General features: G+C 34.9%; 1 protein-coding gene across 1 annotated transcript in view; it reads left to right on the forward strand.

The window, feature by feature from the left end:
* The first annotated feature begins 1,801 nt into the window (after positions 1–1,801).
* Positions 1,802–19,165, forward strand: part of LOC150019284 (glutamate receptor ionotropic, delta-2) — a 388,160-nt gene continuing 370,796 nt past the window's right edge. The window contains exon 1 of the mRNA XM_090267947.1: positions 1,802–1,902. Coding sequence (XP_090124073.1) covers positions 1,867–1,902 — 36 coding nt within the window. The 5' untranslated portion in view covers positions 1,802–1,866. The remainder of the gene's footprint in view (positions 1,903–19,165) is intronic.

Consider the following 19,165-nt stretch of genomic DNA (forward strand, 5'->3'; position numbering starts at 1 on the left):
CTGTGTTTACTTTGGCAGCTTAGACATATTTATTATGAACAAAATCTTGTAGTAAAAGCTATGCATTCAGCTTAAAATTAAGTAATATAATTGTAAAGTGGATAGCACATTGGAAATTTAGCTTCTCTCTTAAAATTGTAGATTGCTTTTTCACCATTTGGTTTAGCCAAGTAAAATCTTTTAAAAGTCATTAGAAAAAGTGCACATCAAGGAATGTAATTGAGGATCGACTTTGGTTGACCTCAGAAGAGAACAAAGCTCAAAAGAAATTTCGTAAGGTTTTAACTTTGACAAGAGGATTACAATCTCTGATAATTGGACTTTCAACACATTTGGATTTGCTAATTGGATCTAACTTCTAATTAGACATTTTATGTAACTGAGAATGATATATCATTGCATAAATTTAATATGCTTTTACTGTTGAAATCAACAATTAGCAGCTTTTTCCAAATTATTTTAATAAGAAAAAAGCTGACTTTTGTTTATATTGTAACATCCTTTTCTCTTAAGATACACACAGGGTGGGGGCAAACATAGTTTACTGTTGTGAATACACAAATCAGAGTTTATTCTTATATTACTATTTATTAATTTTTATATTATTTTCCATACAAACAACTGTAAGCCTGCTTTTGCCCCATGTTGTACTATGTACATTTTAGTCTTCTTTAATTAAAGTCATTTGGGGAACTCAAAGAGAAACTAAGTTTTAATAGGAAGCATCTGAATCATACATTTGTGAGGGATACTTGCTGGAATGTTGATGACTTTGGAAGCCATAAACAAAATGCAACAACACAAAGAAATAAATCACAGTCTTCAGGAGGAAGCAAAACAAATAACCATGTGCCTCTATAAACCATTTAGTTAATCAGAACATTCTCTGAATATGACTAAAAATTTGTCACATTTTTTAAGCAAGCAAATGTGATTGGGATCCCGAATGTGAAGACTCATTGATCTGGTATCAGGATTAATGGCATGACATTTCTTCCCAAAATATGTATTACAGCACTCTCTTCACAGCTTTGCTTCTTGAGCAGTTGTCTGCTAATTCAAGTTATAGCATCTCCTTTTTTCCTTATTTCTAAATTGAGAGTCATACATTTTTATGCCTTGTGATTTATAGGTAGTAATTTTAAAACCGGTAGTCATCAAATTTGGATATTACAAGAGATAAAAACTACATGAAGATGTAAAATTAAACCAGTATTTTGGAGAGTAAAAAGCAGTGAATCATGGCAAGACTTTAAGGGAAAGATTGTTGCCAAAATTATCCAAGTTAACTGGTAGCACTGACAAAAGGGCAAATTATATTGTGTTATGTACTGTGAATATTTGAAACAACAAAGCCATATACATGATTTTTCCTCAAAAGCAGTAATCCTTCCCAATAAAAGCAGTGAAACATCTAATTAAAACTATTGAAACTGTAAACAAATCTAAGCTGTGCATTAATTGATATATTAAAACAGATATCCTAGAATTATATGCACTATTACTTTTCCAATTAGTGCATTACCGAGACTGAGTTATTGGTGTATTTATAACTCCTCAAGTCAGATGTCCACGGCAAGTCTCCTAAAGCATGTCAGGTACTGTCATATGCCGTATGATGATATTTAAAGGCAGTGAATGGTATTTTTCTTTGCTCATTTGCTAGAAAAAGGAACCTACATAGGACCCTTCCTGTATCAGTTATTTCAAGATTTACCACACAGTTCTCTGAAAGGTCTGTTCATAGGTGATTGGACTGTTCCCCTGGCAGAAAAGTGATCATGTTCTTTTCTCTTTCAGCTTGGGTGCTGGAATCCTGTCACAGGGCTGAATGGGTCACTGACTGACAAGAAACTGGAGAATAACATGCGTGGAGTGGTTCTCCGTGTGGTGACTGTTCTGGTAAGTCTGACCTGATCTTGTGGTTTTGGCTTCTACAGGTTACTTTATTTTTTATTCATGTTTTATTAACTGATGCCAGAACCTTAAGAGAGCTTTAGCAAATCTTGACTATGCTCTAAGATATTTTTAATGGTTATATTTTCCAGTCTTCAATTTATGTGCATCTGAATCAGATTTTTGCAGGCTTTTATTTTAATTACAGTGCTTTTGTCAGTAACTTTCTTAGAAATTGTAGGCTGGAATTCCCTCCTTCTGCAGAATCCTGCACATTATAAAGTGAAGGTGTCCCCCAGGCATTCTCTCACTGAAACCCTAGAGTATGCATAAATGTAGGTAATTGGGCCAAAACAAGGGTAAATTTGATCCAAGTTGTACGTTCTGTAATACTTAAACTTTAGCAATAGACTAAGTCAATACTTTTCCAGTAAGGACCTACTTCAAAGGAAAGACCATCCATTTGTTTAATAAATATGTATTGAGTATAAATTGTACCCAAGCTCAGTGCTGATTACTGGAGGAACTAGTGAAAAAACAAATGTGATTTTGTCTTTATATCTCTTATAATCTAGTGAATCTGTGAATATTAAATGGGTTATACTTATGAAAACTTCATTACGATTCCCTTTACTTCTGAAAAAATCAAAAATAGTAACCTATTAATTTATACATTATTTTTCTCTCACAATAAAGACAAAATAAGATGTTAACAAATGCCATATGATTTCACCTATAACAGGAACCTAATGAACAAAACTAACAAATGAGCAAAATAGAACCAGAGGCATGGAAAGAAGGGACAGACTGACAGTGACCAGAGGGGAGAGGGAGGGGGATAAGTGGAGAAAGAAGGGGAAGGGTCTAGTCAAGGAACTAGTATAAATGGCTCATGGACTTGGACAACAGAACAGGGACTGACTCAGGGGGCGGGGCAGGGGCAGTTGGGGAGTGGGGTGGGCAGGGCAGTGGAAAGCAATGGTGAAAAATTGGGACAACTGTAATAGAGCAATAATAAAGAAGAAGTTAAAAATATATAATAATATATAATAAAAATACAAAAAATATTTTTAGAAAGAAATATTCTTAAACAGTGAAATCTCAGTTGGGTACTGTCTACATAGCCCTAAAGAATGAAGACATGCACTCTTCCTGGCTATTTCAGTGAGGTCACCCTGCTGCTACTTTATAGTTCATTTTGAAACCTGATAGTCATAGTTCTTAACTTTATTTTTCTTCAAGAAACCCTAAATGTTTTTTTTAAATTTGAAAAAGTATTTCTTATAAACTAAAAATATTGCAGAATTAGTAAACAGGAGAAGCAGTCTTTTCTATATGTCGATGCCAATTGGGTTTCTAAAAAATTTCTAATAGCATTCGTTGGCTGCCCTCTGTACATTGTTGAATACAAATTAAGTAGACTCAATATAAGTTCATGGTATAAAAACATCTGTGGTATTCTCTATAAAAAAGAACTACAAGTGAGTAGTTTACTACCCCTCTTATTGATGTTTGTAATTCATTATGTTATTGTTCTAACATACTGTATGTGGGCGTTTTGTGTCGATGCATTATGGTGGGAGCAGGAGATGTTTTGATATTTGTGTGTGAATTTTGTCATTAAGTAAAATCACTGTAAATTGAAAACTACTTTGAATTATCTTTGTAAAACTTTGATTTTCTTACCTTAGAATGTATTCTTCATCATTATTATGAATGATAAAGGCACTCTATGCACAGTTTGCAAAAAACATAATTTTATGTGTGCCACATATTCAAAGGATTTTCAATTTTTAGAACATAATTATATTACGAAAAAGTAAAAACTTAAATGTGAAGGAGCTTCTGTATATATGTACCCACAGGTATAGATATGCATTTACATTGATGGGATGATATTAAAAAAAAAGAAACATTTAAAATTCAGTAAAGTATTAAGTCTCTTCTTTAGTGATTAATGTGAAAACTCAAGTGACAATTGCAATGAAAAATAATATATATGCTCTGCTTTTGTCTTCATATTAATATTTTAAGTCAAATTAACCTCATTTAGTCATTAAGCAAATACTTATTTAGTACTTGCCATGTGACAAACCTGGTCAGTGATATACCTATTGTATTATCCATTTTATAGGTATATTCATACCTCAAGGTATGCATAGAATCTGGTTGGGGAGAGGCACATATAACAAAAAAGCTAGGGTGTATTAAATACGTACTATGTGCCAGGTCTTCTACTAATCTGTTTGCATATTTAACTTTATACAGTCCTCACAGTATTTCCAATAAATAGATAACATTCTAATCCCAAGAATTTGATGGTGACAAGTGAGACCTACAGAGGTTAAAAAAAAAGATGGGGAAGATTATAACAGAGAGTAAATAGTAGAGAGAGATGGGATTCAAATCCAGGAAGTCTGACTTCAGATTCTATAACCTCTTTCCTCTTAACATTACATTATACTCTGTATTCCTACTGTGATAATTGTGAGAATTGAGGTATTTATAGAATATAACTTGACTTGAGAGTTTCAAATACTTAACTCTGAAAAAGATGAAAGTGAGTTATATTGGGAAAGCTTCATAAGGCCAATTATTTTAAATTTCTTTCCAGGCTGAACAAAATGATTGTTATTTTGTACATGAAATGGTTTTGCTTCACACAGTGTTAATGCCTGTATGCCCCAGTCTCACCTTTATGACTCATAATGGTCTCTCTTTCCTGCAAACTCAGCCCTGCACAGACCCCAAATATAGTTAGTGGGTGGAAGTATACAAACAGTCTGTTTTGCCCAAGTCCTCTGTAATGCAGTATGGATTTATCAATTGAGTGTCCAGTTGAGTAGAAGATTGTTACACTTATTACATTCCCACAATATATGGCCATTGTACTTAATTTTCCAGACCTCCTGGTTCTTCCTGTAATTGCTACTTGAATGGAAATCAGCCATGACCTTCTTAAGTATTCCTATAAAGCACTTCTCAGGTCTAGCTCTTACTTATAGGGTCTTGCGAGCTTCCACACAACATTGAGGATCACAACTCTTCCCTCAACCCACCCAACACCTCCAAAATGTTGATGCCCACTAAATTTAGAAAAAAAAACTCAGATTTGGTCTATATTATATTTTATTTGGCTACCCTAATAACTCCTTGTATTCCAAAACTTAATGAATGGGGAAACAGAAGGGAAGAGCCACGTGTAAGACCCCGGAGGGGAGGTCTGTCAGCCTTTACTCTATTCTAACTGCAGTCTAGTCCCAGTTCTGCATATAACCCTTTTACTTTTTAGGAAATGGACACTACCCATGACACACAGGTTAATAAAATAGATTTTCCTTACCTAAGATTTGAAACTTCTACTCTTATCACTGTTAATGATATTTCATTGACTTGTAGGAAATAATCTGATATGTATTTTAAGCTAAATGATTCAGCATTATATTGTTTATGATCCCATGGGCAAATAAATGGTACATCCAAATGGTTAATTGAAGAGAATTAAATAAAGTTTAAAAAAATCAACAAAAGACATTGAAACACCAGAGCTTAGATTCACAGCAAGCCTTGACCGTCCTGATGTCTGATGGAGGCATGGAGAGGGAGCAGTATTAACAGACCTGACAATAGGTAGAACCATGGGATAGAGAGCACAAAATAGTAATTGTGACCTTTGGTATAGAAAGAAGAAAGAGAAAAAGAATCATTGCCAAAACCACAATCAGGTACTCCTAACCCCAATGTCACTCCTCCTGTCTTTTCATTTTCTTTCATTGTCTCTAGTGGCAAATCCAACCATAAATGAAAGGGCAAAAGAGCCCAAGTAATGAAGACCATGAAGGTCAGCCTCTCAGGTCACAGAGTAGCACACTGAAGGACACAGTAGGTCTGGAGAGGAAAACAGAGAAACCAACACCAACATCTATTATTTGATCAGACCTGTTAAGAATTTTACATGTGTTTATTCCTATACAACATCTGTGAGAGATATACTAATTACATTAGAAGAATGAAAATAAGGCACAAAAGAATAAACTAAATTTCCATGTCCATATCATTAACAGGAGCCTGAGATAAGTTTCAAGTGCAGAGATGCTAGTTCCGGAGGCCATGTCCTAGCTACTGTGATATTCCACCTTTGAAATGAGAATGAACTTGTGTTAGGTTTAAATTAAATATGATGTAACTGTTGAGATTGCAAATGCTATTGGATTGATAAAAGTTAGGCACATTTTTCTGTCATCCATTACATATGGATAAGTATATTCAACCATCACCAAAGCCACATAACAAAATGTCTTAGAAACAGAAGAAAAGAAAGAATGAGAATAGAATCAGACCTACAATCTTGGTCCCACTGTTAAATTCTTTATTTCCATATTTGGCCTACTGATCTCTACTTCTTCTTGCAAGTGGACCAAGTGTATTGCTACAAGGCAGTGTTTAAGATTAATTATTTTCCTTTTAACTTTCTAAGTGTACAAGTATGAAGAGCCATAAATGATGAATTATGTCGATTTGTTTTTTTCATGGCAATTCACAAAACATTATTGAAAACATCACTGAATTGTAAATATAATTATAATAGTTATGGATACTTATGAAAATAATATGGAAAGAAGTTTACAGAAAGTGAAAAAAAGTCAGGCTTGAGAAGCTATACTGTAGTAAGTGCAGAATAACTGAGAAACATAAGTTGGCATTTAGAAGGAGCTCACTGATTAATAATTTCTATTTGCTTGATTCAGTTTTGCTTCAAACAGACACGTGGCATCTCTGATAAAACATGAATTCACTCATAAACTCATGTAAGAAATAGTTATTGTACCTTGTAGGTGCTTGAGTACATACAAAACAGACAGTTATGACTTTTGGGAATTCATTCTAGCAGGATTTCTTTTAGAGCTCTCAGAATATTTTTTTTAAAAGCAGAGTCATTGTTCTATGTTAAATATTCAGTACAGTTAAGTATCCCTTTGCCTTAAACTACCATGAAAGTAATTAAATAATTTTGTATACTTACATTATTGGAAATTTCTGGTAAAGCTGTGTTGGTAATTTTTCTATATTTTATAAATTCAAAAACATAGATGTTTTCATGTTTCAATATTCCTGAAGTCTGGATTCATCTTTCAGTTTTTTTATTTTTATTAGTGGTAGGTAAAATGATTGTGCATCTTATAATTGAAAATATTTTAGATTAAATAATGAATGGATGATATTTTTACAAAATTAATTGAGTTCATAGATATTCCTGGAAAGTTAAATTCAGCAAAACTGGGAAAGAAGCCATAATAAAGAGAGAGATTATTTTAAGAATACTTACAAAAGAAAAGAAATAACAGTAGGAAATAAAACCAATTTTAAAAAATAGGACAGTAATAGAAATAAAAAATTATTTTCTAAACTGTAACTGTCACTAGAGTCATAAAAAGATAAAAATAGAAAGTACACAAAAGCCGCTTATTTAAAGCAATTCCACATAAAGCAAGGTCCAAACTATGTGTTGAAAGAAAGATGTTTCTTTAAGCAACTCACCATAGGAAAAGTGTAGCAGGAAGACGCCTACTGAGTTATCATTTTAAGAGTAATTTCTTTTTCTAAAATATCCCTCTATTATTGGTCTCACTTCTTGGAATTTTTTTAAGCAGGTCTTATTTTCTTGTGAAAATTTACATGTTATCTGAGGTCATAGAAAAGTAAAACAGTTAGATATATAGTACACCCTAAAGGATTAGTCTTGACTCAGTAACTATTTATTGAGCATATATTGTAAGCTAAACATTATGCTAAATCCCAAAAAGAAAAAGATAAGATATAAATCTTGCTTTTAAAGAGTACCTCATAAATCACTTTTTCAAAATTATTAACTTCTCTATATAAAAATTGAACCCATATTGTGAAGTACTCAGAATTAACGGCATTTTGTAGAGGCTGGGGAAAAAATGATAAAGGAGAGAGAGAGAACACATGTCAGTCTTTCTGTGATCTTTATGGGTTTACAGGACAGTTTAATTTAATTTATCATTCAGAATTCTCCCTTTTTCTGTAATAAGTTTATTACTTTTGGACTCCTCCTCTAAACTATAAGTACCAATAAAACACAAAATTGGTTTTCACTTACAATGCTTGGTACATATAAGCAGGTCAGTAAATATTTATTAAATAAACAACAATAAAATGTCTTGCTAGCATGAAGTGTAGAGAAAGACAGAGAAACAGATAGAAAGAGAGAAGGAGAAAAGAGATAAAGAACTCCATACATGATTACAAAAATACGAACAGGGCTGGACACGAGACCATGCCTGAATAAGTAGTGTTAGGATTCTTCATTCTTTGATTTCCATCCACTAAATCCAGATTTTTAAGAGAGATAACAGAGAATTATTCTATTATTAAATCTTTTGACAAAGTTGATATTAGAAAATTACTTCATTCACAATGTGTTCAAATAACTCTGCTTTTTAGGGCAAAGAAATAGAAAGAAAGTTTTAACTCAAAACATCAAGAATTGTTTATTTATCAAATAACAAATCCACATTTGATGAGAAATTATAAACACTATAGAAATATTTATATTTTCTTAGTCTTAGAAACAGTCATTGTTTTTCCTTTGTTTCATAATATTTTCACTTCTGGTGGACTGATATTTCATAATTCATATATCCACAATCTGTGGAAAGCATAGAATTAGACAAAATCAGAAAAATGAATAAAGGGGAAAAAGAGTAAATTAGCATAATTGTCTACATCATGATCTTTTAAGGAAACTGCAATTTAAATAGAAGGAAAGATTCTACTACTTCTCTTGGATTACTTTTTAAAATTGAACCTGCTTATCTTAAATACAGGTAAAAAATAAATTTGATTTTTTTTATGTTAGGAGACATTGTTTTTTTTTTCTCATTAAGGAACATGTAGGTAACAGATTCTCAATTTGTACAGTATATGAGTATGTATGAAAGGTAAATATAGTAATTTATGTATGTCAGCATAAGATCAAGAAAGTATTTACTTTATTCTAGATATACCATTTAATCAAAAAAAGGAAATAATATGCAATTACTATTCTTATTGGAAGTACTTCAATCTGTTTCATTTCTTTTTCTTTACCTCGTCGCCTCTTCTCAATACACTCATACTAAAAGCATTTGACATATATACTGCAAAGAGTATTAGATTTATAATCAAAAGATATCAGTTCAAGATTTATTTTTTCTACTTAACAGATCATTGAGCTTATGGAATCCAAGGAGTTTTTTCTGAACCTCTATTTTTATATCTGTAAGAGAAGACTAATAAAGTGGCCACGCAAGGTTGTTTTGAGATTAAATTATGTGAAAGCATTTAGTAAAGTATGGAGTGTTTCTAAATATAAGATATTATTTCCTCTACAGCAGAAAAATGATGTGTAAATTAACTAAAGAAAAAATGAGCATGAGTTATTATGAAAGCATCATTAATCATTGTCATCAATCTTTGGGTTTTTGTGGGAAATTATTCAAAGAATCCTAGGGCAGGGAAGCAAACATAAACTGCTGAGTCATGAATTTTAGGCTCAATCACTGTTACTGTAATTTCAAAACCTGCTAATGAAAACCACAACAACTTTCGTGCCAGTGAAGCTTGTGCTTCCTAGAGAAAAAACAAAACAAAACAAAACAAAACACAAATACCCAATACCTTAAAAAACAAAACAAACCCAAACTATAAACTGTATGAATTTCTAAATGTGTATCAATTATATTGTCTCAAAGGAGCTATGGTTTTAGGCTAGATTTAAAAGGATTCTATATGTTAATATATAACCAAGAAAATACTAATAATAATAGCCATGAAATTGTGCTGTTATTGTGCTAAGTTTTTGAGTTTTTGCTAAGAACATCTGCTACTTGGAGACTTTTTCCAGTTTGAACCCCCACAGAGGTTCAAGGTGTCCTGAGTTCTCAGCCTTTGAGTCTCCTGGACCCAGAGGCAAAGAACCTAGGGACTAGCACAATAAGCATGATAAGAGGCTCTAGGGGGCAGGCACAAACAGCAAGGAGATGGAAAAGGAGTTAATGGCAAGCTCTGGTAGCAGTGTCTGAAAAGGGCTTCTTTGCAAAAGTCAATAAATAAGAAAGTTTGGTTCCGAGCTCCAGGCAAAAATGACAACAGCAGCTGAGAAAATTTTCAGTGGATGTTATATAAAATTAACTGAAAGTTGCAATGAAATATGGTAAATGTTATTTAATAACCACTAAACTTGGACTATACATTATAGCATTGTGGTTAAGAACACCATCCCTGGAGGAATTCCACTTCTAGGTGGCAGGGTGAGACTTTCCCCACAAAACTGCAAATAATAAACTAACTAAATCATAACCATTTAAAGTCTCTGGAAATTTTCCTAAAGGCATACTTTAAATCCATTATCACTTACTCAAGAAAATCTACTAAAAGAATTGTTTGTGGCATCTGAGCCTTATCCTGCCCCTTTCCTTCCATCTTACCATCTGCCCTGTTCAGCTTAATAGAAACTCCACTGCAAGAAGTTCTGGCCAAGAAGGCAGTGCTCTCTCTCACTCCTAAATTCCCAGTCAAGGCTTGTCTAATCTGCAGGGACAGGCTGCTAGCATTTCTCATACCCTTCAATTCTAATTTGAAGGGACTCAGTTCCTGCTGAGTGTGGCCAAGAACTTGGGGGCTTCCAATTCTCACCTAGCCCCACCCACAGGATGCAGCACCTATTCCAGGTATTGCCAAGTGTGGAATACTGGGGGCCTTGATTGCAATCTATCACTCCGACTTTTTCTAAGGGCAGAGTTTCCGAGTCAACAGAAGTAAGTAGAAAACACCAGGATCGGCTACCCATCTCAGTATCCAGAATATTAGCACAAAGATTTTGCCCAGAGGAGAGGCGATCCATAAGACAAGAGTCGTCGGCAGCCGTCCGTCTCGAGAGACGATGGTGTAGCTTCTTAAGAGTCTATCTGCACCGCCGAGAATGGCTGTGCAGTCCGACTCGGGAGTGACACGGTATCTGTCTCCTCCCGTGTTGAATTGACATCTTGCGATGACGCTGGAGTGTCCTCTCCAGTGAAGCTGAAGCTACAGAGCCTGGGCAGGGTGATATGGAGGGTCTGCTGTTGCCCATGCAGCAGACCCCCCCTCTCTTCGCAGCTGAAGGGTCCAAGGGAAAGACGGAATCAATACAGCTTGGCTTCAGGTGCGCCGCAGGAGTTGCCGGTGTTGACTACAACGTCAAACCGCCTTAGGGACTCTGGCTCCGGATTTTCTGTCGGGGTTTACTCCCTTAGCCTTTCCCCTGAAGAGGTATGCCGCAAGGCAGCGGAGGTTTTTTGGAGTCAGAGTTTTCCTTCTCTGATGTGCCCTGACTGGAAGATCGAACCAGCGACACTTAGCTCGCAGGCCGACGCTCAATCCACTGAGCCAAACCAGCCAGGGTAAAGACAAGAGTACACTTAAGTATTCTCCAATTATTTGAAATAGAGGTTGCAGAAGTTCAAGTCTAAGGCTCCTCTTAATTAATAGCAAAAAGCTAAATCATAAGCCAGAATGCCCACCAGAGAAAGCCAGTGAATGAGATAGCTAAGAATATCCCTCCTGGAATCATAATAAATTTTAAAGGCTGATTTCAAAAATGACTCCTACCAAAATTTATTTTCTTCAAACTACTGAGCAAAGCCAGGACATTGTTGACAAAATTAAACAAATAGCCAGTAATTAGTGAAACCTAATGGCTTAAAGACTACAATGAATATGACACAATATGAATATGGACACAAACATCTGCAACAAAATGGTAACAGACTGAATCTAGAATCATATAAACAGGATTCTTCACTGAAACCAAGTGGAATTTATCCCAGGAATACAAAGTTGGCTCAACTTATGAAAGTCAATATTATTTATTAATAAATGAAGGAATAAACCAACATAATTATCTTAATAGATGAAGAAAAATAATAAAATGCAACATCTTTATATGATATAGAACAATCAACAATCTAGTAATATAAAGGAATTTCTAAACTTGATAAAAAACATCTATAAACCCACAGCTAACGTCATATTAATGGTAAAAGACTGAAAGCTCCTTCTAATCCCTGAAATTCAGTAACAAGACAAGGATGTCAATTCTCACTATTCTGTTCAACATTGTGCTGGAGGTTCTAGCTGGCAAAATTAGTTAAGGAAACTAAATAAAAGAAAAGAGATTAGAAAAGAAGAAATAAAATTATTTCTACTTGCAGATGAAATGATCTTACATTAAAAAAACAATAAAACCCTGAGGTGTTAATAAATGAGTTCAGCAGGGTTGCAGGTAGAAGATCAACATACAAAAATCAATTATATTTCTGTATACTAGCAATGAAAAATCCCTGGAAATTAATAAAGCATTTCCATTTATATATATAAAAAGAGTAAAGTAATTAAAAAGAAACTTAAGAACTGCAATATTTGTGTGCTGAATGCTACAAAATATTAAGAAATTTTGAGATACTAAAAAAAAATAGAGATATCCTATAGTTATGGATTGAAAGACTTAATATTAAAATGGCAATATTCTGCAAACATATCTACAGATTCAGTAAAATCCCTATCAAAATTTTAGCTGTCCTTTTATAGCATAATTGACAGCTGGTGTTATAAAACTCATGAAGATGCAATAAAACTATAATAGGCAGAAGCACACACAATCATGAAAAAGAAGAAGTGTTGGAAGACTCACACTTCTGAATTTCACAATTTACTAGAAAGCTGTTGTACAATAATCAATACAAGTTTAAGGATAGACCTTTAGATCAGTAGAATAAAATTGCGAGTCCAGGATCAAACCATAGAGCTATGGCTAATTGATTTTCAATAAGAGTGTCAAATGGGAAAGAGAGTAGTCTTTTCAAAGGATACTCACATGAAAGGAATAAATCTACACTCCTGCCTCAAACCATATACAAAAATTAAAAATGGATTATAGACTTAAATGTAAGAGCTAAAACTATAAAACTTAAGAAGAAAACAGAGGTGTAAACTTTTGTAAGATTAATTTGGCAGTAGGTTTTTACATATGACACTCAAAGTGCAAACAACCAAAGAATGATGCATTAAATTTCATCAATATTAAAAAGGTTTATCTCTCTTCTCGTCAAGATGGATGCATAGGTAAACATGGCTCACCTCACACAACCACAGCAAAAATTACAACTAGACTATGAATCAAATATCACCCAGAATCATCAGAAAATCAAGCTCTGTGCAAGTCTGACAACCAAGGAATTAAAGAAGTTCACCATTCATCCAGACAGGTAGATGGGGCAGAGATGCGGAGAGGTACAGAAAGGTGCAGGGACTTGAAGATGTGGAGCAGACAATTCCATACCCAGGTGTGATTGAAGAAAATGAGGACAGATACCTTGGGAGCGAGAGGTCCCAGCCCCACACCAGACTACCAAGCCCAGGGCTCCACTGCTAATAAGTCCCCATAACTTCTGGCTGTAAAAACCAGCAGGGGTTGAGGCAACAAAAGAAAGTGTGGGATTCTCAGGAGTCTCCTCTTAAAGGGCTCACAACAGACTTAGGAGACTTAGGACTTACACAGATGAAGTCCCTCTGGGCTTCAGCACTGGGGCAGCAGCTGGAAGGGCAACCGTGGCATATGGGGAGAACCTGAAATGTCTGGCATCAGGACAAGTGCCGGCAGACAGCTTCCTCCAAGACAAAACTTCAGAAGCCAGGCAGCTACACTGTCCCCTGTCTGACCCCTCCCTGACACAGAGCTACAATGCAGCAACACTCTATCAAAGACTACATCACCTGGGTTCACATGGGTTGCCCTGCCCTGGCAATTACCTAAGGCTCTGCCCCAACCAATTTACTGATGTGCTTTTCTACAATGGGCCACGCTACTAAGACAGAGAGTCAAAGCAGCCCTACCTAATACATAGAGGCAAACACAGGGAGTCTACCAAAATGAGGAGACAAAGAAATATGGCCCAAATGAAAGAACAGAACAAAACTCCAGAAAATAACTAAATGAAATGGAGATAAACAATCTTTCAGATACAGAGTTCAAAATACTGGTTATTAGAATCCTCAAGGAACTCCTTCAGTATTTCAACAGCATAAAAAAGGCCCAGGCAGAAATTAAGGTCACACTAAATGAAATAAACAAAAATTTATAGGGAACCAACAGTGGAGTGGATGACGCTGAGAATCAAATCGATGATTTGGAAAATAAGGAAGAAAAAATATTTAATCAAAGAGCAAGAAGAAAAAAGAATTAAAAAAAAAAAAGATAGGCTAAGGAGCCTCTGGGACAACTTCAAACGTACCCGTATTTGAATCATGGGGGTGCCAGAAGGAGAAGAGAAAAAGCAAGAAATTGAAAACTTCCCTGAAAAAAAAAACATGAAAAAAGTTCCCTAATATGGTGAAGGAAATAGAAATACAAGTCCAGGAAGCACAGAGAGTCCTGAAAAAGATGGACCCTAAGAAGTCCACTCTAAGACACATCATAATTAAAATGCCAATGGTTAAAAATAAAGAGAGAATCTTAAAAGCAGCAAGAGAGAAGAGGAGAGTTACCTACAAAGGAGTTCCCGTAAGACTGTCAGCTGATTTATCATAAGAAACTTTGCAGGCTAGAAGGGACTGGGAAGAAGTATTCAAAGTGATGAAAAGCAAGGACCTACAACCTAGATTACTCTACCCAGCAAAGCTATCATTTAGAAAGGAAGAACAGATAAAGTGCTTCCCAGACAAAGCAAAGCTAATGAAGTTCATCATCACCAAACCATTATTATATGAAATGTTAAAGAAACTTAATTAAGAAAGAAGAAACTCAAAACTATAAACATTAAAATAGTAATAAATTCACAACTATCAAGAAGTGAATCTAAAAAACAAACTAAGCAAACAAGCAGAACAGAAACAGAATCATAGATATGGAGATCATTTGGAGGGTTATTAGTTGGGAAGGAGAAGAGGGAGATTGGGGAAAAAGCTGCAGGAATTAAGAAGTACAAATTGGTAGGTACAGAATAGATGGGGGAGTTAAGAACAGAATAGGAAATGCAGTAGCCAGATAACTTATATGTATGACCCACGGATATGAACTAAGGAGTGGGGTGTTGGAGGGAATGGGGGTACCAGAGATGAGGGAATTGGGATATGTTGGCCAATAGGAACTGGATTTCCTTAGGAGATAATTTTCTAAAACTTGTTGCAGTGATGATAGAACATGTCTGTGAATAGACTATAGAGCCAATAACTTGTACACTTTTAGCAGATGGGTTATATGATATGTAAATTATATCCCAATGAAGCTATTAAAAAATAAAGAAGAAGAATCTGGTAACAGATTATATTTCAATCCCTAAATTTTCTACCTGTGAATTTAGGCCAAGTCTTTAAACTCTCTATGATCCTGTTTCTTCATCTACAAAATGGAGACACTATTATCTAACTCATAGAACCGATATGAAAATTAAAAGAATATGCTAAAAGAACAAAAGACTTCTAACAGAGCTTTGCACATAGGAAGTGCTATATATAGGTGTTCGTTCTTATACAAGAATGTTAAGGGAGAGCATTCAAAAGCATCTCACTCATCATGGGTAGGGAAGGCAGTGGGAGAGGCTTACAGGATGACACAAATTCATTTTGAAAGATAAGCAAGGATTATGAAGGCATAGATACAAGAGAAGGAATATCCAACGATGTAAGGACTGTATGCAAAAATATGCAGATATCAAGAATTTAAAGTATCCTAAAAGTAAATTGGAGTTATCACCTGAAGTAAATGAAATTGAAATGCAGGAAATTGCAGCAGCCAGTGTTCACAGTATTCTTTTTAAAGTCTCCTTTAGAGGTAATTCAATTAGAAATTTGTCTCTGAAAATGAGGTTAGCATTACAGAATTTAGATAATGTGTACCAACAATTAAAAATATCATTGTTGCAACTTTGATTTAGCCTAAAGTTTAGATAAAATAGTTCTCATTTTTATTATTGAAACAGTGTAATCAGTAGACATAGCTCTGTATTATGTACATATTTTGTTGTCTCTTCTGTTTTTTTGTACCCATCTTATGTGAGAAAAAGGGGAAAAATGAGATTTTTATAAACAATCTGTTGAGGAAAACAGATCTATGCAAACAATATCACTTAGAGCAAACCTGGAATATATATTCAATTCCGTGCTGACTCAATAAAATCATCATGAGAACTGTTGCTTGACAACGGTTTGACAATTTCTTTCTCTTTCTCATCACACCAATTCTTAAGATGATAGCTGTCATGCAGACCTGTGAGATCGCTATTGCACTGAGGTAACCTCGCATGACCCAACTCTTTTTCTTTTAAAAGCTGAAACCTGAATTCTTAGACTAAACAACGAATGAATATTTCAGAAATGTGTTTTTTATTTACTTCTGAAAAAAAGGTTTGCTATTTGTCTCTAGAAGTTTAGGAAGATATTGACAGAGTTATTTGGACATTCAGAGATGTAGGAATAGTAGCTTTACATTGACTTCCATAATTTCTGCAATATTCCAACCAATTATATGAACTATAATATTCTTTATTTCAGAAGAACATTATACCACTACACATGAAAGATACCCAATTATTAAAGTGACCTTGAAGTTTTAAATTATTTTTTGCCAATGCCGTAGTTTTGGCATTGTTACACCACCACAAAAATCAATTCTATACACAATTCCTCATTAACAAACATGAGTATAAATATAAAAATGAGAGCATTGCTTCTGATATATATAGATTTTACTTTTTTAGAGTACAAAGGAAAATATTAGTAAACTAGTAACCACTAAAAGTTATGGATAATGTCATCAGCTCCCATTTAGGGCACACTCACTAGTAAATCTTAGTTTTGATATTTTAATATCTCCAATATTTGTGGGGACCCTCAAGATTATTATTTGCATTGTGATATGGCTGAGTCCCGAAGCTGGTTAAATATCTTCTTCAGGTTACATATGTGATAAAAATAAGCATTATGTCCTTGTTTGTTTGACTCTTTGCTAGCCAGAGGGAATAACAAGTACTGAGCTAAATTTCTGCTATAAACAACTAGAAAAACAAGCAAAATATGGGGGGGGGGAAACCTTTCAGATATGGGTCAACAGGTAAAAAGGGACTTTTATTCCTAAGAGGTTGGAGACAACTAAATGATCCCAACAGTCACCCCAGATTTCTGGCTGCTGGCTATTTCCATACTAACAGCACAGGGATAAAGATCCAAGAGAGGTTGTCAACATTACTGAGTTGAGAGATTAGAGATTCAAGTTTGAGAAGGCTCAGGTGGTTTGCATTCTTGGTACGTGTTCTGGAAAAGAGGAAACTATCTAGGAGAATACTTAACAGAAATTTGTAGAGGGGTCTTGGCTGACTACTAGGTCATACATACAGGCAGGAAAACTGCAAAGCTGGGCAAAGATGGACAGGAAGCAGACCAATTCCCATACTCACATATGATGTAGAGACTAGAGAAAGATTTCATTTGGGGGGATCTTAAATAGATATATGAAAAGCATATATTTATCTTTTAATCATGTAGTAGTGATTAAGGCATATTTAGGTAAACAAACTTGCTATTTTAGTGTTTTAAATGTTTCTCTGGCTTCCCAAAAGGCCCAGCTTTTCATTCGGAAGATGTGTATTCATCTGCCACTTTTACCACGAAGGGTATGTTGATATTGTTGCTGTTTTGCAGCTGACATGCATTAGCACTGGGTGAACATATGCAAAAAGGAAAAAAAAAGTCACAGAAGTTGTCTTAGAAATCTTCCCAATCAGTAGTAAAAAAACAATGTTTGAATTAAAATGTAATTTAGATTTCAGTTTACAAATAAATAAATTTTGAGAAGGCCTCGTATGCTTTTCCGGTCTCTCTCCAAGAGCCATGGAGTCAGTTGGCAGCCTCACCAGTGGGGAAACTGGGCCTCAAGTGAGATTTGGATTCTTTCAAAGGCACAGTAACAGGCTTTGACCAGTAGGGGACAAATCACCATCCATGGCATTCAGTGGGACTATAGGGTAGCCTGAAATGAGAAGAGATACCTCCAAAAAGCATCCAACGTGGGAATAGTTGACTCATCTGTCAGCTTCTAGAACATGAAGAGCTATTAAAATTCAGCTCCCTCTGGGGAGGTCAGAGGCAGTCAAGGAGAGAGCCACCTTCCTGCATGGAGTCCCCTGGAACAGAAAAGTTAGTCAAGGAAAGGAAGGCAAATGCATACTCTTTCAGAATATGCACCCCCTGGGTTTTTAATGATCAGTGGAAATACAAAGAGGTCAACGTTTTAAAGTGTATTTCACGGCATCTCCAATTCGTTTAACCTGGAAACAAAAAGGCCACCATGCTGGAAACTGAATTTCTGAATGTGGCATGTTTAAAATATTTTAGCAAGGAATTTCAAGTTTTCTAGATGAAGGAGGTTAGCATGAGGAAACGAACTTTGCATTTTTGGTTTTTTTCCCCTTTGGTAGATGTGAAAGGCATTTTCTTTGTTCATCTCTTTTAATTTCAACGGATGTCAGTGGCATGATTTTTGAAATGGGAAAATGAAATGTTCAGACTAATTTTTTTTCCCATTGCTTCTTATGTAGGGTAATGTACTCTGCAGTTCAATTAAAAATAACAAGCTGCTGTGTTATTCTGAGCCAAATGTACTCTTCAAGATCATGGTCAATAAAGCACTCAAGAAAATGAAGTATTGAGGCTGAATGGTCGGTCAGAACTCTACTGGGAAATAAAGAAGCAACTGATTAGTGTTTGAAAACAAGGTCTTTTACTTTATTTATTTTTTAAGTCAAGGAGAATAAAAAAGTGATCACCCACCAAGACAAACAATTTGAAAAATATCTCACCTCTGCTTTATGAGTCCTTTCGACGTTTTACGAATGACCGTTAGTCACTGGCCCCAAGAACTAACTAAGGTGCATTTCAATGTAATGTAATGTTACATTTGGGAACACCCCTAGAGTAGCTGCTGAGGAATGCAAAAATAAATAGAAATAATGCTTGACTTTCTTGTCACTCCTAAGTGACATTTGCTCCGTCTAATGAAGAATCTCATAGGGGTGAGTGTTAAGGCCGGTTTTAGGCTAAGCATTCCAATTTCTTATACAATAAAATATAGCAGTGGGGGAAAAAGTTTCATATATATTTACATTTTCTAGTAAATTGTAGGGACCTTCCTCTAATTTCTTAATATATGTCCCTATAATTAATTTAATATTGT

This window comes from Furipterus horrens, unplaced genomic scaffold (assembly GCF_987537825.1).
Source record: "Furipterus horrens unplaced genomic scaffold, mFurHor1.1.pri manual_scaffold_2, whole genome shotgun sequence".
Taxonomy (NCBI): domain Eukaryota; kingdom Metazoa; phylum Chordata; class Mammalia; order Chiroptera; family Furipteridae; genus Furipterus; species Furipterus horrens.